Source organism: Erinaceus europaeus, chromosome 12 (genome assembly GCF_950295315.1).
Source record: "Erinaceus europaeus chromosome 12, mEriEur2.1, whole genome shotgun sequence".
In the NCBI taxonomy this organism is placed as follows: Eukaryota; Metazoa; Chordata; class Mammalia; order Eulipotyphla; family Erinaceidae; genus Erinaceus; species Erinaceus europaeus.
Genome location: NC_080173.1, coordinates 81,774,402 through 81,799,150, shown reverse-complemented (window position 1 = coordinate 81,799,150; position 24,749 = coordinate 81,774,402). Strand labels below are relative to the sequence as shown.

At 45.7% G+C, this 24,749-nt stretch overlaps 3 protein-coding genes across 3 annotated transcripts in view; 2 read left to right on the top strand and 1 right to left on the bottom strand.

The window, feature by feature from the left end:
• Positions 1 to 4,353, top strand: part of ITGAE (integrin subunit alpha E) — a 120,122-nt gene extending 115,769 nt beyond the window's left edge. The window contains exons 23-27 of the mRNA XM_060204169.1: positions 613 to 711; positions 1,694 to 1,773; positions 3,069 to 3,146; positions 3,853 to 3,913; positions 3,998 to 4,353. Of these exons, the coding sequence (XP_060060152.1) occupies positions 613 to 711; positions 1,694 to 1,773; positions 3,069 to 3,146; positions 3,853 to 3,913; positions 3,998 to 4,153 (474 nt within the window). The 3' untranslated portion in view covers positions 4,154 to 4,353. The remainder of the gene's footprint in view (positions 1 to 612; positions 712 to 1,693; positions 1,774 to 3,068; positions 3,147 to 3,852; positions 3,914 to 3,997) is intronic.
• Positions 4,354 to 4,721: 368 nt separating this feature from the next.
• HASPIN (histone H3 associated protein kinase) lies at positions 4,722 to 7,271 on the bottom strand. The gene has a single exon (XM_007521022.2). It carries the CDS (start codon positions 7,269 to 7,271, stop codon positions 4,935 to 4,937), a length of 2,337 nt encoding a protein of 778 aa, XP_007521084.1. The 3' UTR covers positions 4,722 to 4,934.
• On the top strand, positions 7,270 to 18,651 carry LOC132542126 (integrin alpha-E-like). The gene is made up of 6 exons (XM_060204901.1): positions 7,270 to 7,333; positions 7,418 to 7,518; positions 8,355 to 8,450; positions 10,183 to 10,278; positions 13,851 to 13,961; positions 18,332 to 18,651. The coding sequence occupies exons 1-6, from the start codon at positions 7,270 to 7,272 to the stop codon at positions 18,479 to 18,481; spliced, it is 618 nt and encodes a 205-aa protein (XP_060060884.1). The 3' UTR covers positions 18,482 to 18,651.
• Positions 18,652 to 24,749: the final 6,098 nt, after the last annotated feature.

The window sequence follows — 24,749 nt, the reverse complement described above, 5'->3', positions numbered from 1 at the left end:
AACAAGGGCAACAAAAGGGAATAAATAAATATTTTTTAAAATGTTAATAATGTATATAATTCCCTGTTAGATAAGATGCACCACAGTGCAGTTTTCCTCATCACATTACAAGTTTGACTTTGTCAAACTTTGTAAAACTACAGATGTGTCCTTGATGGTCTTAGGCTGCTGAGTCTAGCACAGTATCCATTATAGAAAAAGGGTGAAATTCATTTCTAAGTATCTCAAATGATGTGCTACTAGTATACCTAGTATGTAACTAGTGATATATCCGCATCTCAGAATGGTCCATTGGCATTGGTCCCATACCCAGGTCCAGTGGTTTTTTTTCCCTGTGAAGACTACAGATGCCTGCTGGTTGGAATTCTCTATCGCTTTTTCTCTGTACCACTTTCACAGAACGACTCCCTGGGCCCTGTATGTAAATTCCTAACCATCTACTAGAAAATCCTTCTGTTCTGTTTGTGAGCAAGACAGGAACCAAGCCTGATTCATGTGTGTTTCAGTCACTAGCATGCTGGCATGTGAAGAAAATCGTTTTCTGAACTGGTGTGAGGAAACAGGAAGCACCTCCTCATTTTCCTATTTTAATAGTGTCTTCTGTCTGAACAGCCTCCTTCTCTAAATATTCAGTGCAATGATCCTAAGCCAACAGCTTCTGTTGTGGAGATGAACTGCATGATTGGTCACCCCATATTCAAGAAGTCATCCGTAAGTCTACTTTAATTAGATGATTCTTACCACTAAGAGTGGGTGTCCTTTACATCCCAACCCCCTTTGAATCTCTCAGTTGTGGTTTGATGATGGTTCTTAGAACTGCCAAGTCGGATGTGAACATAGGATGGGCTAGAGGATACAGCTGCAGGCAAACTGTCGACTGTATAGTGAAGTGCATGGGGGGTGTTACAGAAGGAACATCAGACCCAGTCCTTAGCCCTAAATTGAGTTTCTGTCTTGTCAGTGGTGATTTTTGTGCAACGGGAAATCTCTGGTTTCCTTCACTGTGTTAGATAAAAGGAGAGTTATGCTGCCCGCCTTGCCTATTCATCCTTGGCATTGTGAGGGTTACTTGAAATTATGGGTGCAGAAGTATGCTTTGCTACAAAAATAAGAGGTGCTAAGCGCAAGGTGCTACAAAAATATGAGGTACTAAGGGTAAGGACACACACAAGGATCCCATTTGGAGTTCCCAGCTCCCCACTTGCAGAGGGGTCGCTTCAACAAGCGGTGAAGCAGGTCTGCAGGTGTTTATCTTTCTCTCCCCCTCTCTATCTTCCCCTCAATTTCTCTGTCTTATCCTATGAAGAGTGGAAAAAATGGCCTGCAGGAGCAGTGGATTTGTAGTGCCAGCACCCAGCCCCAGCAATAACACTGGAGGCAAAAAAAAAAAAAAGATGAGATGAAGAATACAAATTATGTTTCCCATGTCAGGAAGCAGTTTGAGATGTAAGTGCTTTAGAAAGAATCATGGGGGATGGGTGGTGGCACATCTGGTGGTTGAGGGCCTGGGTTTGAGCCCCTAGTTCCCACCTACAGGGGGAAAGCTTTGCAAGTGGTGAAGCAGTGCTGCAGGTGACTGTACCCCCTTCCCTCTTGATATCTGGCTGTCTCTGTCCAATAGATAATTAAAAAAATAAATTAAAAAAGAGGTATCTTGTGATCCTTGTTTGTTCTTTGATTTTGGTTTAAACAGGCGAATGTTTTAGTAGTTTGGCAGCTGGAAGAGAATGCCGTTCCAAACAAGATAGCCAACATCACTGTGATGGTCACCAAGTAAGTAAGCGCCTGTCACTATACAAGAAGGGGAACTTTAGTGACTCCCTCAGGAAGCTCCTACCCCTGCAGTGTCTTTCCCTTTCCTGTATCAAGGTATCTGCAATGTCCTTTCATTGACAAAGTAAAGCCATGGTATAGTCCGGTACACTGAGCCTTGGACTGGAGTTCTAATTCTGGCTCAACTAACTTCAGAGAAGCTCTGCCATCGGTAAAACTTCCATATGTTTGAGGGTGTGCCGAAGTATGCTGTTGGGATTTCTCAGTGGGGAGGGTTCTGTGTCTGTGCCTCCACCCCCAAATGCCTAGAGGTTTTTTTTTTTTTTTTTTTTTTTTTTGCCACCAAGGTTATTGCTGGGGCTCAGTGTCTGCACAACTCTAGTTTCCTGGTGGCTACTTTTTTTCCCCTCTTTTGATAGAGGGTGAGAGACAGAGATAGAGAGGGAGAGAAAAGGGGGTGGGGAAGTTAGCATAATGGTTGTGCAAAAAGACTCTCATGCCTGAGGCTCCAAAGTCTCAGGTTCAATCCCCCATACCACCATAAACCAGAGCTGATTAGTGAAGTGGTGAAAAACAGAGAGATATCTTTAGCACTGCCCTGGAGATATTTTTGATTGTCATGAGTTAGAAGTACTACATGAAGTCCTGAGTTCAATCCCAGCAGCACATGGACCAGAACGATGCCTGGTTCTTTCTCTCCTCCTATCTTTCTCATTAATAAATAAGCAAAAATCTTAAAAAACAACAATTATTATTATTGTTTTTTAATCAAGGCACTGCTCAGCTTTGCCTTATGGTGATGTTGGGAATTAAACCTGATCATCTTCAGTGCCTCAGGCATGGATGGCTTTTTGCATAACTGTTATACTAACACCCCAGCCCAAGAGTTACTTTTCATTATTATGACTTTGGCTAATACCAAGTTTCAGATATTCAACATAATATTTCAACTTTTGTTTATGCTATAGGGTGATCAGAACCTGCAGTTTAGATTCCACCCATCACCATTTAATTGATCTCCTTTGCCCATTTCATTCACCCCACAATTCAAGAGTCTTATCTTACTGCTGATACTGGGAAGCCAAAATGTGGGCTGGAACACAAGTCATCTGTGCTATGGGGCAGGGGAGATACAGCATAACTGCTATGCAAAGAGACTCATGCCCTAGGCTCCAAAGTCCCAGGTTCAAACCCTCACCCCCACTACCATAAGCCAGAGCTGAGCAGTCAGTGCTCTGGTAAAAATAATAATAATAAAATAAGCTGTGCTATGAACTGACATTCTGGTTTCCTAGTTCCAACGAAAGAAGGTCTTTGGCCAGAAAGCACCACACTCTTCGATTCAAGCATGCCTTTATTGCACTTCTTCCCAAGTAAGTAGTTTCAAGGAGCTAATGTCTGTGGGACAGTGTGAGGCATTCTCTTCAGTGAATAGTGTGTGTTTGTGTGTAGTATGAATGTGAGAACTGCCTTTCACTGGAGAAGGCTGCTTACAGTCCGGACTATTGGGCATTAACAGTTGGGTCCTAGAAACACAATCATGGTCATCAAGGAGGAACAGTGCCAATCAATGTGATACTAAGGAGGGAGGAGAGTGGTCCAGGAGGTGGTGCAGTGGATAAAGTATTGGACTCTCAAGCACAGGTCTCAAGTTCAATCCCTGGCAACACATGTACCAGAGTGATATCTGGTTCTTTTTCTATCTCTATCTCCTCCTATCTTTCCCATTAATACATAAGTATTCAGAAGATGCCATCTGATCCCAACTACAGTCACCACTTACACATTTAAAAAAAAGATTTCTATGTGCATACACACAGGGGGAGGGAGAGAGAGCTACTAGCACATCACTTGGACGTTAACAGTGCTGGATCTTATTGAACCTGGGGTCCCACATATGTAAGTCCTGAGCTCTACCCGTGAGTCAGACGTCCACCATCCTCTTTACATTGACATTCAGCTTTGGTTACTCTTAAGGACCTGGTGCTCTCTCTTCTACTATATCCAGCTGGCAATATTCAGGTTTGTTTAAAGTGAAAAGAGGGCTCTGAGGCCCAACACATATCCTTTCATTTACAGGCCATCTGTCATGTATATGAAGACAAGCCAGTTTTCTGGCCACAAAGAATTTGTCTTTAACGTAAGTGCCTCGTGCTCATCATTGCAAAGCTACCTGTTGGCAAGGCATCACCAGCTTTGACTTCCCACTGATTTGACTTTGCAGATACATGGAGAAAATCTCTTTGGAGCTAAATTCCAGCTGCAAATTTGTGTTCCTACCAATTTACAAGGTTTCAAGATCATGAAAGTGAAGAACCTGACACAGATACAGGTACTTACAAGCGGATCTTTACTTTTACACATTTTTTTTTCCCAGTGACTAAATTCCCAAGGGCATAAAAACTGGACTGCTACAAAGAGTAAAAAATTAGATTAACCTGAGAACATACTGGGAGTAAACCAGCAGTCACATTGAGAAAGAATATCAACCACTTAGCATTTAAAATAGGGGTGGAGAACCTTTTTTCTGGCAAGGACCTTTTGGATTTTTTTTTTAAGATTTTATTATTTATTCATGAGAAATAATAGGAGAGAGAGAAAGAACCCGACATTACTCTGGTACATGTATGGCCGGGGATTGAACTTGGGACCTCATGCTTGAGAACCCAAAGCCTTATCCACTGCGCCACCTCCTGGACCACAAGACCTTTTGGATTTTTATGACATAATCTGCTAGCTATACAAAATTAACTTAATGGTTCCCAAAGCTGGACTAACAATCCAACACCCACAGCAACAGGCTCTCATCAGTGTGACTGCCTGGACATTCCTAAAATGTTACTATTGCTCAGACTACATAAAGTGCCATGGCTCAATAAGGAAAGTACAGAATCTGAGCAACAGACTGTTGTTAACAGGAAGAGGGTTTACATAGTGCACACTGTCTGTTCCCATGAGTCATTTATTTTTTTAAGAACAGTGAGTAGTAGGTTTAAACATTTCACCAAACATTTCAGTTTCCACTTGGAAGCAAAATTCTTGTTTAAAGAGCTGATTAGCAATATTAGGAATGGGAATTCCACCCTGCGGAAGGCGAGTGAAGGTGGGCACTGGGGACCCTGGGACAGGTGCTTTCTCAAGGGAAGTGAGGCGCCTTGGGTTTACTTAAACAGACTGTGCTGGCAGAGCAGGTCAGTGGCAGAGCTGAAGTTCAGCATTGTCTTATGGAAATACTCAATCTTTCTTTTCATTTGCTTCAAGGCAGGAGTGTTAGCCTTTTTCTTAAAAGTCATTTGATTCAGAATCTTGTCTGTGAGGTAATGTAGCCAGAGCACGTTACTGTAAGGGTGGTAGTCGCCCCAGCGGTTGTTGCTCTCCTTCCTCATTAGCCTGTAGACCTCGAACTGGTAGTCGCCTTCACCTGTGAATAGGTCCTCGTCCTTGGAAATATCGCAGAAAATCACAATCCCATCCCGCTCCAGGCGCGACAGGGTGTAGTCGATGATGTTGACTTGTAGTCCGTGGGTGGGGATAGTGCTCGTCTCCCCATTGAGGGTGTACTGGAGCTCTTTGAAGCTGGTCTTCTTTAAAAGTATGTTCCCCCAGTGCAAGTCTCGGTGTTCAAAGTGCAGTGCCGCCTCTGCCACAGCGAGGGATGCGGTGATCTGGTGGAGAATGCTCTTTGCCGTGGACAGAGAATTTAACTTTGTTCTCATTTGTTCTAAATCAGTCCCCCCAAACTCAAATTCCAGCACAATGAAGAGCTGGTCTTCCTTAAAAAAGTCAGGGCGGTCATTTGCAGACCCTTTGGTTGAATCATAGTGATCCCAGGCTCTGAGGAGCAAGGGAGGGTAAGACCCTTGAACACAATGCACTGAGTGCAGCCCAATAAAGCCTTCTGTGCGGTGGCAGGCATCGTCAGACAAGAGGCTCAGCTCTTTGGAGATGATGATCTCTGGCAGAATTTCCTCAAAGGTTTTCTGATGGGCTCCATTGACTAAATCCGCTCCTTCAATAGCGATGATTTTTAGGGCTACGGGTGTGTGATTATCAGTAATCTCAAACACTTCACCAAACACACCTTCCCCAATCTTTTTACAATGTTCCAGTTTTTCTGTAGAAAAATAATAGCTGAAGGGGACAGGACCTTCCTGGTTGCATTCCCCATACACCTTGACAGCGTCCAGTGTCTTTTTATCCGCAAGGTGTGCTGTCTTCGAGGGGGTGAGCAAATACATGGAAGATGAGCGCCAAGGGGACAGAGCACTGCTGGTTCTGTTCATGACAGGAGTGCTACACGCTTCTGACAGGAGGGACCGAGCGAGAGAACTGGCAATAGTATTGCTGCTGCACACTTCTGACACCTCGGTTATGATCTTCTTCTTGTGCAAACTGAAGGAGGCCCTGGTTTTGGTCCAAGAGCAGGCATTCTGCAAACGGGTCAGGTCCTGGGTGAGGCGTGACTGGTTTTCTCCTATTTTGCCTCTTTTGTGCCGGTGGTCATGGAGCCGGGACGTGCCCCCTGTCTCCCGACGCTTCCTTTTCCAGCGTGTCCCAGCTGCCTCTGGCCTGCTGGTCTCGCAAGCACCGTCCTCCCGGCCTGTCTGGCCAGACGCAGTCTCTAGACGAGACCCTCGGTCTGCGGTCCTGCTGCTGCTCCAGTCGCCCGGCACACCCGGGCTCTCCAACCTCCTTCCCCACCGCCGCCTTTCGCAGCAGGAGCCCGTCACTTCCTTCCCATCGGCCCCAAACTCAGGGTCCTCGGGGCTCCCCGAGTCTGCTGGGCCAAAGAGAACTGACCTGAGGCTGGCGCCGGCGGCCAAGCGGGCGAACCTGCGGGCGCAGGGGCGAGGCGACCGGTCCCGCGTGGCCGCCGGGGAGCGCACGTCGCTCGGACTCTCGGCCGCCGCATCTCCTGGCCCTGGTGACCCGGCGCCGGGGGAGGCCAGAGGGCTGAAGAGGGAGGCGCTGGTGCCCAGCTCGCTGCCGTCCCCGGGCTGCCTGCACCCGCGGAGGTCCGGGCCGAGGCGGCCCGCGATGCTGGCGGGGAAGGGCGGCAGGTGCAGGGGCCCCAGGGGCCCGCAGGGGGTGCTGCACTTCTGCGGGGGCCGAGCTCGCAGCCTCAGGTGTCTGGGGGTCGTGGCGGGGCTCGGCGGGTCGTGTCCCGGGGCTGCGAACTGGCTCGGCCGCCCGCGCCTTCTGGTCACGATCTGGCTCGGCGGGGCCGCGGCGACCCGGCGCCCTGCGCCCTTGCGCCGCTTTCCCACCGGGCTGCCCTCGAAGTCGGGGTCGTCGGGGTCGTCGGGGTCGTCGGAAGCGACCAACAGCGAGGGGCCGCTGGCGTCGCTGCTACTGCTACTGCTGAAGAAACGTCTCCGATCTTTCGGGGAGAACCAGTGTGCGGCTGCCCGGCCTGGCCGCCGCGGCGTCTCCCGGCCGCCCGCAGCTCCATACGTTCGGAAGAGCCGGCTCCCGGGTCCCGGGAGTGACGCCGCCATGCTCGGCACCCGCCAGCCAGTTCAAACGCAAACACCGCGAGACTTCCTCCGGGCGCCCACAGGCGCCGGGTCCTAGCGCCCGGGAACGCGCGCGTGCGCACTACGGCGGGTCTCGCGAGAACGCGGAGAGGCGGGGTGGCCCTGTTAATATGGCTTCCTCAAGGGCTCCCGGGAATGGCTGTCGTTGCAGGCTACCACGGTATGCACGCGGCGTGACGAGGACTCCTGTGGGAGCGAGCCGGTGCAGGTGAGCGTTGCGACCCCGAGGCGGCTGGGGGGTTGGGGTGGGAGAGCCTGAAGCAGGGCGAGAGAGGCCGGGAAGGGAAGTTCCCGAGGCCTGCGCCTAAAAGCACTTGCCTAGAAGCCAGGACTGGATCCTCCGTAGCTTCTCCATTGGGTGACATTTGCCGGGCGAGCGCCGACACGACACACACCCTCAGCTGTGGGACCTTAAGGTGCTCTGGGTGTCAAGTCTTAACGTTTCCAGCTGTGCCACTACATTTTGCAACTTTGCCAGCAGGGGCCGGGCAGTGGCGCGCCTGGTTAAGCACACCCAGCAAGCACCATGTGCAAGGACCCAGGTTCAAGCCCCGGGTCCCCACCTGCAGGGGGAAAGCTTCACAAGTGGTGAAGTAGAGCTGCAGGTGTCTGTCAGTTTCTCTCCTGCTCTCTTGTCTCCTCCTCCCCTCTCAATTCCTGTCTGTCTCTATCCAATAATAAGTAAAGAAAAATGTTTAAAAATACTTATCTAGGGAGTCGGGCTGTAGCGCAGCGGGTTAAGCGCTTGTGGCGCAAAGCGCAGGGACTGACGAAAGGATCCCGGTTCGAGCCCCCGGCTCCCCACCTGCAGGGATCCCGGTTCGAGCCCCCGGCTCCCCACCTGCAGGGGAGTCGCTTCACAGGCGGTGAAGCAGGTCTGCAGGTGTCTGTCTTTCTCTCCCCCTCTCTGTCTTCACCTCCTCTCTCCATTTCTCTCTGTCCTATCCAACGACGACGACATCAACAACAACAATAAGTAAAACAATAAACAAGGGCAACAAAAGGGAATACATAAAATAAATATTTAAAAAAATACTTCTCTAGCATGTGGACAAATGGCATTCCGTGACCTGTACCATCGCGGCGGATAAAGAAAATGTAACCGTGGCTGCCGAGCTCTCCCCGAATGGGCTTAAGCAGGTACTGAGATCTGGTTGGTGATCTGCCCCTGGGGAGGACCACCACCTCCCAAAATAACATAGGTCTTTTGATTCACCTTCTGACCCAGGCTGCACCTTCCCCAAATGCTTGGAATAATTTACCAGCTACTTGCTAGGAATTACTTGTGTGACCTCTAGCATTTCTGTGCCCTCGTATCTATTCACGATCTATTTCAAACTCATTCATCTCTCCGCAGCTCTCCTGCGACTGCGGTTGTAGTTCAGGCTACCATCTCTTGCTATGTCCTCTACAAACATTCTTTTTTTAATTTTACTTTTATTTATTTATTTTAAATTTTTTACTGCCAGGGTTATTGCTGGGACTCGGTGCCTGCACTACGAATCCACTGCTCCTGGAGGTCATTTTCCCCTTTTGTTGTGGTTTATCGTGGTGGTTGTTATTGCTGTTGTTGTTATTGATGTCGTTGTTGGATATGACAGAAAAGGAGAGAAGAAAGGAAGACAGAGGGGGAGAGAAAGATAGACACCTGCAGACCTGCTTCACCGCCTGTGAAGCGACTCCCCTGCAGGTGGGGAGCCGAGGACTCAAACCCGGATCCTTATGCCGGTCCTTGTGCTTTGCTCCACGTGCGCTTAACCTGCTGCGCTACCGCTTGGCTCGCCACAGTCAGCTTTTTAAAAAACTCATTATACACTTGCCTACTTTTTAAAATTTTAACTTTATTAATTTATCAATGAGAGGGATAGGAAGAAAGAGAGAGAACCAGACATCACTCTGGTATATGTACTGCCGGGGATTGAACTCAGGACCTCTTACTTGAGAGTCCCACGCTCCATCCACTGCGCCACCTCCCGGACCACACGCTTGTCCACTTTCAAGGGGTGGAGGTGGGTGGTTATTTGAATCCATTTAATAAAACCATACTTTTTTCAGTGGGTTGCTTGGCACTTCATAATCTGGTTTCTTCATATTCTTCAGCTTTATGTTCTGTTCTCTGTTCCTTCAGTTTGCTTCTTCTTCTTCTAGTGTTTGCCCTTCTTCCGTAGCCAGCGTCAGGTTGAGCCTGATGTAAAGCTTCGAGACCTCCTTTGAATCTGGAGAGGTGGCAGTCGTTGACTATGTGGGTCATAGTCTGTCTGGAGCCGCAGGGGCAGTTCGGGTTGTCTCTGGCTCCCCTTCAGTTTGCTGTTACTGCTCTAACCACAGGACCTTTGTACTTGTTCTTCCTTTGGGGGAAAATTGTATATAAGAGTGGTTTCTTCTATATTAATTCAAATGTTATCTTAAAAACAAAAAGTGGGGAGTCAGGCGGTAGCACAGCAGGTTAAGCGCAGGTGGCATAAAGCACAAGGACCAGCATAAGGATCCCAGTTCGAGCCCCGGCTCCCCACCTGCAGGGGAGTCACTTCACAGGCGGTGAAGCAGGTCTGCAGGTGTCTATCTTTCTCTCCCCCTCTCTGTCTTCCCCTCCTCTCTCCATTTCTCTCTGTCCTATCCAACAACAACGACATCAACAATAACTACAACAATAAAACAAGGGCAACAAAAGAGAATAAATTAAAAAAAAAAAAAAGTATTGCACCAAGGTAGGAGAGGAACTTTCAGGCCCTTGTACACGAAGGTGGAGGAGGACCTAGGCTGAGGGTGAGAGAGTTTTGCAGAAAACTGAGAAATTTTACACATGTACCAACAATTGTATTTACTATAAACTATTAATTATGTTTCATCCCCTCCCCCCCTTATCTTATAGCTACAAACAGAGGTAACTGAACTGCAGATCCTTGCTGAGATATCTTTCAACAGATCTCTGTATGAGGGGCTGAATGCAGAGAACCACAGAACTAAGGTAAGTCCCGGCTGTTTCTAGGTAGTCCTGGGGAAACTGCACCTGACAGGCTGTATTCTGTTGTTGTCGTCCCCTTTCTGTTTATCATTCATTATTATTATCATTATTTTTACCCAGAGTACTGCTCAGCTCTGGCTTATGGCTGTGCTAAGGACTGAACATGGGACCTTGAAGCCTCAGGCATCGAAGGCTCTGCATAATCATTATGCTATCTCCCCAGCACGAGAATTTAATTTTATTTATCGTCTCTTTAGAGAGATGTAGTATCCTCTGGAAGGACTGGGGAGCTAGAATAATGGTTCTGCAAAAGGCTTTCATGCCTGAGGTGCTGAGGTGGGAAAGCTTCAAGAGTGGTGAAGAGGGGGGCTGAGTGGTGGCGTAGCTGACTGAGCGCCCTTATTACAATGCACAAGGACCCGGGTTCGAGCCCCCGGCCTTGAGCCCCCGGCCCTTACCTATAGAGGGAAAACTTCACGAGTGGTGAAGCAGGGCTGCAGGTGTCTCTCTGTCTCTCTCCTTCTCTGTCACCCTCTTCCCTCTTGATTTATTTCTGGCTGTCTCTATCCAACAAAGATAGTAAAAAAAAAAAAAAAATTTTTTTTAAAGAGTGGTGATGAGGCCTGCAGGTATCTCTTTGTCTCTTCCCTCTGTCTCCCCCTTCCCTTTCAGTTTCTCTCTCTGTCCAATAATAAAAGGTTTAGTTTTTAAGAAAAAAAAAATATTCAGAAGACTAAAGTTTTTAAAAGAGAGGGATGTAGTACCAGTGCTTAGTTACAATATTTTAAATATTTGAAATTTTTCTTCTTATGTTTTTTTACCAGAACATTGCACAGCTCTGGCTTAGAGTGGTGTGGTGGATTGAACCTGGGACTTAAGAGCCTCTGGCCTGAAAGTCTTTTTAAAAGTTACAATTAATTAATTAATTAATCTATTTATTTTTTGCCCTCAGGGTTATTGCTGGGGCTCAGTGCCAGCACCATGAATCCACTGCTGCTGGAGGCCTTTTTTTTTTTTTTTCTCATTTTGTTGTCTTTGTTGTTGCCCTTGTTGTTGTCCTTACTGTTCTTGCCATTGCTGCTGCTGTTATTAGAACAGACAGAAATCAAGAGAGGAGGAGAAGACACCTGCAGACCTGCTTCACCACTTGTGAAGTGATGAAGTCCTAATGCCAGTCCTTGCACTTAACCCACTGTGCTACCGCCCGACCCCCCCCCTTTTAAATTTATTAATGAGCGGGATAGAGAGAAAGATCCAGAAGACATCACTCTGGTACATATGGTGCTGGGGATCAAACAAGATCTCATGCTTAAGAGTCCAGTGCTTTATCCACCTTGCAGATCACAGTTTTGGGATTTTTTTGTTTGTTTGCTTGCTTTTTTATCAGAGCACTACTCAACTCTGGCTTATGGTGGTGCATGGGGTTGAACCTGAGACACTGGAGCCTTGAGTAGGAGAGTCTCTGCATAACTATAATTCTGCCTTACCCCCCCCAGGTCTTTTGCATAACCATTATGCTATCTCCCCAGCTGAATTGTAGTTTCAAAACAGTATTCACGAATGCATAATTCTTTTGCAAATTTTAGACCTAGCACTAGAATTCTTAGGACACATTTTATAGAAATATGACAAGTCAAACTTAAATTTTTTTTTTAATTATTATCCTTATTTAGTGGGTAGAGACAGCTAGAAATCGAGAAGGAAGGGGGAGACAGAGAGGGGAAAAGACAGACATCTGCAGCCTTGCTTTACCACTCACAAGGCTTCCCCCCTGCAGGTGGGGACTTGGGGCTGGAACCTGGGTCCTTATGCATTGTAATGTATGCGCTTAGCCAGGTGTGCTACCACTGGCTCCTCAAACTCACATTTGTGATATGTGTGGTGAATAGTCCTGTGTGTGTTACTCTGAGAGTCATTCATGCTGATACTCACCCACATGTGCTGCTGGCTTTTTAGTGATTATCCATCCAGGAGTCAGGAGAGGAAATGTCCGGAGAGTGAGGCTGAATTGCTAAATTCTGTGGAGGAGGAGAAAGGAGCAGTTCACTAACCATGTCAGATATTTTAACATTCTTAAAAAATGTTTTATATAGAAAATGATCTGAAAGAAATAAAAGGTTCCATTATTCCACTGCCCTGATTTAACAAAAAGTAGTGAGAAAATTTGGGCCATGCAGGAAGCTACCAAATGAAACGTTTCCCTCTCTCCCAGCGTCTACAACCTTAGCTCCGTCTTCCAAAGGAGCTTACTGTTGACATGTCTTTATATGTTTTTGGAAAAGTCATGCCATTTTCCCATGACTGACAAAACAGCTCCCTTGGGTGGTGTGCTCCTTTGTCTTGTGCATGACCGAGCTTTGAACCTGGTGATTCTTTTTTTTTTTCAATATTTATTTATTCATTTTTTTCCTTTTTGTTGCCCTTGTTTTATTGTTACAGTTATTATTGTTGTTGTCATTGTTGGATAGGACAGAGAAATGGAAAGAGGAGGGGAAGACAGAGAAGGGGAGAGAAAGATAGACACCTGCAGTCCTGCTTCACCGCCTGTGAAGCGACTCCCCTGCAGGTGGGGAGCCGGGGGCTTGAACCAGGATCTTTACGCTGGTTCTTGTGCTTTGCACCACCTGCGCTTAACTGCTGCACTACCATGGGCTGGTGACTCTTAAGCTCCTTACCAGCAGAACCAGAAACCAGAAGTCTCAGTAGATTATTGTAGATATTGTATCAAGAACTTTTATATTTATTGCTTTATTTTATCATTTTAAAATTAATTTAAAATTAATGGTTTGCAGTAATTAAACCATATTATATTACTGTTTAGTTTTTTACTTTAATGCCACCAGTTTTTTTTTTTTTTTTAAGATTTATTTTATTTATTATATATGAGAGCGAGAAACCAGAGTACCACTCTGACACATTCAGTGGAAACTTCAGGCATGCAAGTCCGGTGCTCTGTCATCTGACCCACTTCCCCAGCTACAGTAGCCAGTCCTGATTAATATACTGAATGTTGCAACTTTTTCCTGTTTTGCTGCTTAAAATAATGTGGAATTTTTTTTCTCTCCCCTCCCCACTTTTGTTGCCCTTCTGCTATTATTGTTGGACAGGACAGAGAAATGGAGAGAGGGGGGAGACAGAGAAGAGGAAAGAAAGACAGACACCTGCAGACCTGCTTCACTGCCTGTGAAGCACAACCCCCCACAGGCTCTAACTAGGATCTTTATGCCTACCTGTCCTTGCACATCGTGTCACATGCGCTTAACCTGCTGCGCTACCACACAGCCCCCGAACTTCTTTTTTCTTTTTTTTTTAATTATCTTTATTTATTTATTGGATAGAGACAGCCACAAATTGAGAGGAGGAGGAGAGAGAGAGAGAGAGACAAAGAGACACCTGCAGCCCTGCTTCACCACTCGTAAAGCTTACCCCCTGCAGGTGGGAACTGGCTCGAACCTGGGTCCTTGTGCAGTGTAATACGTGCGCTCAACCAGGTGCACCACCACCCGGCCCCCCAAACTTCTTTTTCCTCGTTTACTTTATCTGACCTGTCGGATGATGTCTTTGTTTTGCTCTAGATCTTTGTCATTTTCCTGCCAGGAGATGTGCTCCTTCCTTTGCCTCTCATCATTGGAAGCAGTGTTGGTGGCTTTTTGGTCTTGATTTTGATCATAGTCATCTTATTCAAGGTTAGTGCCACTTGTGTTCATGAAGGCTAGAGGTCCCTGGGATAGAGCAGCTGCTGTGGCCTAGTGGCTGCTTTGCCCTCGTTATTTTAATGCAGTGCCTGGGGAGTTGGGGCTGGAGCAGGGCTGTATGTACGCGCTATACCGTATACTGCAAAGCTACTTCCCTGGCCCAACTTTTATTCTCTATTTTTGAGGGGCTAGAAGGAGATACCAGAGCACCTGCTTTCCATCAGTGGTATTCCCTTTGCAGTCTCTGGGGCCTCCATGCTGTGCAGGGCGTGGGGGCAGGGCTCGTGCCTGATAAAGCGTGCACTTGACTGCGTACGCTTACGTCAGGTGAGGGAAACTGAGCAACACCAGAGCACGGCTCTACCGTTTACGGAGTTCTGACTCGCTTTGTCTTTTGCTCTTATGCAGTGCTGGGAATTGAACCCAGGGCCTCACACATGGAAGATATACACTCTACCCACTGACCCTCCCCTCTGGTCCCTACATTCCCCTTTTTCCTTAACATACCTGTTTATGCAAATGAGCAAGCTTCTGTATGAAATTTTGTTTTTTTTTTTTTTTTTTTTTTTTTCTTTCGAGCACAAAGCTTGCAAATCCAAGACCTGGAGGTCCCAGGTTCAAGTCCCATACCACCTTGTGGCAGAGATGAGCAGTGTGCTTCTCTCTCTGTCTCTCTGTCTCTCTCTCTCTCTCTGTCTCATAAAAACAACTAAACAAAAGTTGTGTTTTTTCCCAGCTTGCTTTCCATGATCCTGAAGCTCACTGGGAAATCCCACACCTTAAAGTGCTGAACTCCCAAATTAGGAATATTCTCATCTCATCTGACACCGTGGGGCCACACTGGCTCTGTCCTCACCCTCCCTCACCTGCTGGTGCTCTAGGCAGACACTCCAGGGACAGACCCAGATAATCCCAACTCCGAGATGAACCGTCATGTATTAATATTTTCACACCACTTAGCTCTCATTAAAATGTACTTTACTGAACTTAATATGTGATTTCAAATGACACAACATATTAAGTGCTTAATATACTAGAAATTATGAAACTATTATAGTCAGTGCCATATGAAATAATTAGACTGAATGAAACTTTTTTAAGTTTTATTTATTTAAATATTTATTTTATTTATTTATTCCCTTTTGTTGCCCTTGTTGTTCCATTGCTGTAGTTATTATTGTTGTTGTCGTTGTTGGACAGGACAGAGAGAAATGGAGAGAGGAGGGGAAGACAGAGAGGGGGAGAGAAAGACAGACACCTGCAGACCTGCTTCACCGCCTGGGAAGCGACTCCCCTGCAGGTGGGGAGCCGGGGGCTCAAAACTGGGATCCTTGGGCCGGTCCTTGCGCTTTGCACCACCTGCGCTACTGCCCAACTCCCAATAAAATAATTTTAAAGTAATAAAATAAAATAAATAAAATGATTGGGTTGTGGAGGTAGGTAGCTTAGTGGTTGTACCTACTGGAGGCTCTGAGTTCCCAAGTTCAATCCCCAGCACCACCAGCACTCAAAGATGAGGCATGCCCTGCACTCTCTCTTGCTCATTAAAATAAATTAAGTATTAAAATATAATGATTAAATTAGGAGATGGTGTACACATGGAAGACCTTGAGTTCATTCCTTGAAATAAAATAATAAGATCATTTATTTAGTTAGTTAGTTAAATTTCAACTTGGCAACAAAGTATCTTCTGGCAAAAATCAATGTTTTGTTTCAGTGATGGGACTCCTTCCTCCAATCACTTAGTCCTCCCCAAGCCAGGCTCTAGAGGACAAGCCCTGCCACCCATCCTGCCAGGTCCCCTCCCCGAAGCGGGCACACACAGCACACAGGGCACTGGCTGACTTTCTCTTTAAAGATGCCGGTTTCTGGAGGTTGCTGAGGGGACCCCGGCAGAGACTTAAGCTCCTTTAAGACAATCTCAGCTGAAGTCCTTCCTCTCACTTGGGCTGCAAAAGTTTCATTCCGGGAGTCGGGCGGTAGCGCAGCGGGTTAAGCGCAGGTGGCGCAAAGCACAAGGACCGGCATAAGGATCCCGGTTCGAGCCCCGGCTCCCCAACTGTATGAAATTTTGAAAAACTCGAGGTATTACAATGTAGAGAAATTTTCTTGAAACAGATCTGATTGTTGGCCTCTAGTTTAAAATCCTTTCCTTTTCCTGTTCAGCCTTTTTTTTTTTTTTTTTTTTGCCTCCAGGGTTATTGCTGGAGCTTGGTGCCTGCACTATGAATCCACTGCTCCTGGAGGCCATTTTGCCCCCATTTTTGTTGCCCTTATTGTTGTTGCTATTATTGCTGTTGTTGTTGCTGGATAGGACAGAGAGAAATTGAGAGAGAAGGGAAAGACAGAGGGGGGAGAGAAAGACAGACACCTGCAGACCTGCTTCACCACTTGTGAAGGGACCCCCCCTTGCAGGTGGGGAGCCGGAGGCTTGGAACTGGGTTCCTTGCACTTCATGCCATGTGCGCTTAACCTGCTGTGCTACCCCTCGACCCGCCAGACTCTTACTGCTATTCAAATCCTCCACTGCAGCCTTATCCTTCACTATTCTTCTTTTTCCTTCTTTCCTTTCTTCTATTCCTTCCTTTCTTTTTCTTTCTTTCACCAGCTCTGGTTTATGTTGGTGTGGGGGATTGAACCTAGGACTTTGGAGCTTCAGATATGAAAGTCTCTTTTTTTTTTAATTTTTTGGTGTTTATTTATTTTCCCTTTTGTTGCCCTTGTTTTTTTACTGTTGTTGTAGTTATTGTTGTTGTTATTGATGTTGTCATTAGATAGGACAGAGAGAAGTGGAGAGAAGAGGGTAAGACAGAGGGGGAGAGAAAGATAGACACCTGCAGGTAGGGAGCCGGGGGCTCGAACTGGGATCCTTAAGCCGGTCCTTGCGCTTTATGCCACTTGTGCCTTACACTTTGTGCCACGTGCGCTTAACCCACTGCACTACCGCCGGACTCCCTGAGAGTCTGCATATCCATTATGCTATCTACCCCCCAACCAAGTTTTCTTTTGTTCTATGAACATGTTACGCTGTTCCCTAAATTGGCTTATATCTCTGTTTGTTAGATGCAGTGAAGCTGTTTCCCCCACACCCCCAATCTCTTTAGCCAAATGCTCTTCTCCATTTTGCCATCTTGCTCATACTCTTCCCTTCCAACTCAGCCCCGAGATTCCCGAGTGCTCTGAGCTCTGTGTTCTTTCTGTGAGCTCCCCTCTGGAAATCCTTCTGAGTGGCAGTTGTCACACTGTTATATAATTCTTTCTCTTTCTGCTAAATTGTGAATTTCATGACATAGTAGCCAGTGCTTGACCTCTTTATCCTTATAGTCAGAAGCTGAAGACTCTCACATAAGTAAGATCCAGCACTACTAGTTTATATAATGCTTTGCAGAATTAAGTTAAAAAAAAAGTTAGAACTGGAGAGTTAACTCAGCAGTAGAATTAATGTCTTGCAGGTGTAGGGCCCTGTTTTGATACCTGGCACTGTATAAAAGGATGGAGCAGTGCTCTGGCGTTTCTCTGTCTCTTTCCCTCTCTCAGTGAAAAAAAATACACATATGTAAGTACTTAAAAAATGGTCGAAGTTTTCTGTAGGCTCAAAGGAAAGTGGAAAGTCACTTTTGGGAATGAGGCAGTGCCTCACTGGGTAGAGTGCATATATTACCATGCATAAGGACATAGGTTCAAGTCCCTGGTTCCCACCTGCAGCTGCGGGGCAGGGGAAGCTTTATGAACAGTGCTGCCTTTCTTCCCTACCACTTTCTCCCTCCGTCCTCTCACACTGTCAAAGAAAAGAAAATTTAAAAATGGCCACCAGGAATGGTTAGAGTTACTGTGTAGGGACTGAGCCCCAGTGATAACTCTGGTGATAATAAAGAGGAAGAAAGTCACTTCTGCTTGGGGGAGCGTGTCACTGGGCTGGAATATCAGTGAGGTTCCGAGGACACCTGAAGCAGAAGAGTGTAGCGCTGTTTCAGCAACATCCAGATAAACAGTTGTATAGCTTAGGTTTATAATTGGGCTTCCGGGAGTCAGGCAGTAGTGCAGCGGGTTAAGTGCAGGTGGCACAAGTAGCGCAAAGCTCAAGGACTGGCTTAAAGAAAGATCTTGGTTCGAGCCCCTGGCTCTCCACCTCAGGGGGGTCACTTCACAGGCAGTGCAGCAGATTTGCTGCAGGTGTCTGTCTTTCTCCACCTCTGTCTTCCCCTCCTCTCTCCATTTCTCTCTGTCCTATCCAACAATGACGACAACAAGTAACTACAACAATAAAACAATAAGGGTAACAAAAGAATAAATAAATATTGTAATTGGGCTTCCCCTTCCTTTGTTTTAGTGTGGCTCTCTCTCTCTTTTTTTTCTTTCAGTGTGGCTTTTTTAAAAGAAGATACCAACAACTGAACTTGGACAGCATACGGAAGAACCAACTGGAACTGGACAATCTGTACAAAGACAATGAAAAGGATGAGCTTCCTCGTCCAGTAGAAGAAAGTATCAGCCAGCCCTCCCACCTCTAGACATTCGGTGTTACGCTGGCCACTTTGTCCTTTGTTATGATCTAGACTGAATCTAAAAAATTATTTGAAGAATATTGTTTTCTTTCATACGTTTTCCCCAAAATGTCTTGTACCCTGTGCAAAAAAAGGAACTTTGGAAACATTTGGTATTAAATAACCTTAAAGTCTTATATATAGATGTGCCTTTATGTGCTAAAAACCTTTACATTTTATATGCAAATATAATATACTGTTGCTATGCTTCTAATTCTTCTAAAACCCCTTCTGTTTCATTGGTTTAATCCCCCCTGCTTAACACTGGATTCTATTTACATAACCACTGTTAACTAAACACCACCCTGCCTGCAGAGCATTGGTTCAATCCCCACTGGTTCAGGATGTCTTTTTGCTCCGCCCCCTCTCCTAGTACACCCTGATTTCCACCAGTCTTTTTTCGCTCCACCCTCTCTATGTCACATCCTGTTTCCACCCTACTTGGCGAGTATATATAAGGACAGGATTGTGACTAGAGATACTGCTTCCCAGCTCAGCCATGAGTCCCTGGTCTTCTGTCTCGCCCGGCAATATACTCTGTTTTTCTTCCTCCAAGAAGAGGCTATACAGCTTGTATCAACCTTATTTGCCTAAGACTTTCTTCTTCTTTTTCTTACCTTCTTCCCTCCCTTCCTTCTTCCCTTTCTTCCTTTCTTTTTCCAGAACATTTGTCTGGCTATTGACAGTACTGCAGATTGAGAAAGACACCTGCAGACCAGCGTCACCGCTTGTGAAGTGACTCCCCCCAGCACCCCCCCACACACACAGTTGGGGAGCTATCTCCCCAGCTCCTAACATTGTTTTTTTTTTCCTCTCTTGACATTTCTGTTGATGTCTCTCATGATACTATTCTGTGAATTAGATCTGGGGGGGACAGTGGTCGAAGCAATTTCTAGTCTGACATTTTTAATATTCTAGCATGTTGCCTACTACTTCAAATCAGGCCACAATAGAGGATCCATAGAACAGATGTGAAAGGTAGAATAAAGGAAGCCAACAGCACGATCAGTGAAGGAGAGGAGAACCAGGACTTTGTTCTGAATTTTCATTTCTGTGGAACATGTCTGTATGAACATGTGCATTTAAAACACTCTGCCAACTCTAATCTGGCCTCCTGCTTACGGTTACCCAGAGAGCAATTGCCCATAGAAGAAAGAACTGACCTGAGAGTTTGTGAGCACAGAGATTAGGACCTAGTTTTTTTTATTTAAAAAAAAATTTTTTTTTTTTTTTCAGAATACAGATCCATGAAAAATGATGAATGAAATAGTGGGGGTTGTATTGTTAAATGGGAATCTGGGGAATGTTATGCATGTAAAAAAAAAAAAAAAGAAGAAGTAGAAACGCAAAGCAGAAATTGACTGAGTTTGGAGTATGGCACCAAAGTAAGAAAGCAGAAGTACACTAGAGTTTGCAGTGAGTACCTCCCTAATACTTCCTCTCCACTTTTCCAAGCTTTGGGTCCATGATTGCTCAACAATTTGTTTGGCTTTGTATGTTAACTCTCTTTTCAGTCACCAGGTTCCAGGTGTCATCAGGATGCCGGCCAGACTTCCCTGGATTGAAGACCCCACCAATATGTCCTGGAGCTCAGCTTCCCCAGAGACCCACCCTACTAGGGAAAGAGAGAGGCAGACTGGGAGTATGGACCGACCAGTCAACGTCCATGTTCAGCGGGGAAGCAATTACAGAAGCCAGACCTTCTACCTTCTGCAACCCACAATGACCCTGGGTCCATGCTCCCAGAGGGATAGAGAATGGGAAAGCTATCGGGGGAGGGGGTGGGATATGGAGATTGGGTGGTGGGAATTGTGTGGAGTTGTACCCCTCCTACCCTATGGTTTGTTAATTAATCCTTTCTTAAATAAAAAAGAAAAAAAAATTTTTTCAGTTCTCAGGTGAGGGAGATAGCATAATAGTTATACAAAAATATATTCATGCCTGAGGCTCCAGAGTCCCAGGTTCAATCCCCACACCACCGTAAGCCAGAGGTGAGCAGTGCTCTGATGTACTTTTTGTGCATGTGCCCTCTCTCTCATTAAAATAAATAAAATATATACTTAAAAGAAATGTTTATACTCCTACTGTTAAGAATGGTATTTGGAGGAGTTGGGCGGTAGCGCAGTGAGTTAAGTGCAGGTGGCACAAAGCACAAGGACCAGCATAAGGATACCACTTTGAGCCCCCAGCTCTCCACCTGCAGGGGAGTCGCTTCACAAGGGGTGAAGCAGGTCTGCAGTTGTCTATCTTTCTCTTTCCCCCTCTCTGTCTTTCCCTCCTCTCTCCATTTCTCTCTGTCCTATCCAACAATGACGACATCAATAACAACAAGGGCAACAAAAGGGAATAAGTAAATATTTAAAAAAAAATGCTATTTGGTTTCACTGGCTATAAAAGTCATTGCAGGGGCTGGGTGGTGGTGCACCTGGTTGAGTGCACATGTTACAATGTGCAAGGACCCGGGTTTGAGCCCCCAGTTACCTACTGTCTTCATGGGGAAAGCTTTGCTAGTGGTGAAGCAGTGCTGCAAGTGTTTTTAGTCTCTCTCCCTTTTTATCACCCCCTTCCCTCTTGATTTCTGATTGTCTCTATCGAATAAAATAAAGATAATAATAAAAAAGTCATTGCGGGGGGCTGGGTGTGTGGGTGTGTAGCACACCTGGTCGAGTGCTCATGCTATGATACACAAGGACCTGGGTTTAAGCCCCCAGTCCCCACCTGCAGGGAAAAGCTTCATGTGCCGTGAATCAGTGTTGTAGGTGTCTCTCTTTGTCTCTCCCAGTTTTCCCCTCCCTCTCAATTTCTGTCTCTCAAATCTATATACATTTTTGAAGTAATTGCAAGAGAAAAAAGTTCAACAGTTTGAACATAATATAGAAAGCAAGGCTTTATCTAATTCTGATACTTTCATATGTTTGTATAACTTTTTATTATCTTTTATTTATTTATTGGCTAGAGACAGCCGGAAATCAAGAGGGAAGGGAGTGACAGAAGGAAATTCAGAGAAACACCTGCAACAGTGCTTCGCCACTCGTGAAGCTTTCCAGGTGGGGGCCAGGGGCTCAAACCTGATTCCTTGCACATTATAACGTGCAGTCAACCAGGTGATCACCTGGCCCCAATTATTATGTTTTTAAAGATGTCTTTTTTTTTTTTTTTTTAATGAGAAAGGAGTGAGAGAACCAGACGTCACTGTGGTATATGAGCTGCCAGGAATCGAACTTAGGATCTCGTGCTTGAGAGTCTAATGCTTTATCCACTGTGCTACCTCCAGGGGCACAAGATGTATCCACTTATTTAATGACAGAAAAATAAGTTGATCTCCCCTAGTTTCCCCAGGTCCAGCTTTGAGAACTGAGTAATGACTTTCCCCACCAATTAAAATGTGACTCATGGGGCAGGGGTAGATAGCATAATGGTTATGCAAACAGACTCCCATGCCTGAGGCTCCAAGGTCCCAGGTTCAATCCCCTGCACCACCATAAGCCAGAGCTAAGCAGTGCTCTGGTTAAAAAAAAAAAAAAAAATGTGACTCATGAGCTGCTGAGGGACTCAGAAATGCTTTCCCCAGAGAGGAGCATCTTTTTTCCCACTGACTTGTTGAGTTATCAATAATGCATCAACAACTTCTTAAATGGGCTAGTAATATCTATTAATAGAATATGCTTATCCTAGCAAGACTACCACTGCAGAAGAAAAATTAACAGAACAGAGAAACTGCTTTGTGGTACACATTATGAAGCTCTTTCTACCCCATGCCTTTCCCTTCGTTGTCTTTTCTGGGTCACCATTCCTGTAGGTCATCATTTGTGCTCTAGGACAGACTCAAATCTTTAATCTCTAGACGACAAAGAGGCTCATTTCTTTGGGGGTGGGAAATAAAACCACCGTGTTCACTATGGATAAATAACTTCTGAGCCTTAATTCCAAGAAGCATATCATTTTGTGAGATCTGTGTCTTTTAAGATTTATTTACCCGAGAGAGTGAGAGAGAGCAGAGAAAGATAGCATCACTGTGGCTTATGCAATGCTGGGGCTGAAATTCAGGACCCTGTGGTGGATATGGTATTAGATAAGGTGCTACCGTGTTTGCTCTTTATTAAATAAAAAAAAAAAAATTTAAAAGAGAGAGGGAGAAAAAAGAATGGAAACTTACGCTAGTACAAAGTGTAAGGATCCAGGTTTGAGCCCCCGGCTCCCCACTTGTAAGAGGGTCACTTCACAAGCGGTGAAACAGGTCTGCAGATGTCTGTCTTTCTCTCCCCCTCTCTGTTTCCCCTTCCCCTCTCAATTTCTCTCTGTCCTATCCAAAAAAATAAAGGGGGGGAGCTGATCAGTGACACAGCAGGTTAAGTGCACGTGGCGTAAAGTGCATAGACTGGCATCAGGATCCCGATTTGAGCCCCTGGCTCCCCACCTGGAGGGGGTTTGCTTCATAGGCAGTGAAGCAGGTCTACAGATGTATGTCTTTCTCTCCCTCTCTCTGTCTACCCTTCCTCTCTCTGTTTCTCTCTGTCCTAGCCAACAACAATGATTACGATAAACAACAAGAGCAACAAAAGTAAAAAAAATCAGAAATAGATGGCCACGAGGAGCAGGTATCGAGCCCCAGTGATAACCCTGGAGGCAAATAAATAAATAAACCTGTTTCCTCTCCTGCCAGTCATGTGGGTCTCCTCCCCTCACGAGTATGAGACAAGAATGGTGATATAAAGTGACACAAAGCCTCAGCTACTGAGGTGTTCTGTTCATCCAAAGAGGGGCTCTCGAGCCATGTATTGACACTGCTAAGTTAAAGACCTCCCACACTGTCCAGCTGTATTTATAGTACAGCACAGCCCCGATAGAAAACTTCACAATCATTTGTTTTTTTGTGTTGTTTAAAATTTTTTCTTATTTATTTATTTATTTATTGGGTTGAGACAGCCAGAAATCGAGAAGGAAGGAGTGATAGGGAGAGAGAAAGACAGACACCTGCAGCCCTGCTTCACCACTCACAAAGCTTTTGCCCTTCAGGTGGGGACCGGGGGCTTGAACCCGGGTCCTTGTGCATTGTAGCGTGTGCTTAACCAGGTGCACCACCACCCGGCCCTCAATAAAGGAACAAATCTTAAAAAAAAAAAAAAAAAAGTTGGTACGTCTTAGGAGCGAGTGAGATGAGTTGAAAAGAAAACAGTCCATTATACTTCCCACCACATCATTATGGGCATCTTGAGCCATGGAGAATGGCTCACTCACTCTTAGATGGAGCACACTGAGTAACGAGGCACCATGTGGATTCCTTCCTGTGGGGGAGGAAGGAGCAGGAAAGTATAAAGGGGAGAAGCCATTTCACCTGAGCAGAACAAGTGAGAAGCTTAAGTATTTGCTGTGGTAATTCGGATGAAGATCTTTTGAGCAGTGCCTTCCTGGACTGCAAGACTGTTCTACTCAGAGCACCTCTCAGAAACAGTGAATGGTCTGGGCCTGGTAGTGACGCACCTGGCTAAGCAGTGTACACGCATTGCAGTGCACGAGGGACCCAGGTTGAAGCCCCCAGTTCCCATCTGTAGTAGAGGAACTTTATGAGTGATGAAACAGTGCTGCATGTGTCCCTCTCACTTTCCCTCTCTTAATTAAAAAATAAATAAATGAGGGAGTCGGGCCATAGCGCAGCAGGTTAAGCATATGGCGCAAAGCCCAAGGACCGGCGTAAGGATCCTGGTTCCAGCCACCGGCTCCCCACCTGCAAGGGAGTCGCTTCACAAGCGGTGGAGCAGGTCTGCAGGTGTCTATCTTTCTCTCCCCCTGTGTCTTCCCCTCCTCTCTCCATTTCTCTCTATCCTATGTAACAACAACAACATCAATAACTACAACAATGAAACAACAAGGGCAACAAAAGGGAATAAATAAATATTTAAAATAAAAACAGTGGGCAGTTTTTTTTTCTCAAGTGGATAATTCATTGTGGTTTTTGGAACATCTCTAACTTGTTAATACAGATGTAAGAAAATTAAGTATAATAAAGCCCTCTTCCAAAAAAAATTAAAAATAAAGCCCTCTTCCATTCTTTATTTTTTTAATGGGGACCCCAAACTTCATCTGTTCTTACTTTTAGGTTCCTGATTTTTAAAAAATATTTATTATCATTATTTGTTTATTATTATTTTATTTTTTTCCCACCTGCAGGGGGAAAGCTTTGTGAGTGGTAAAACAGGGCTACAGGTGTCTCTCTTTTTCCCTATCTCCCCATTCC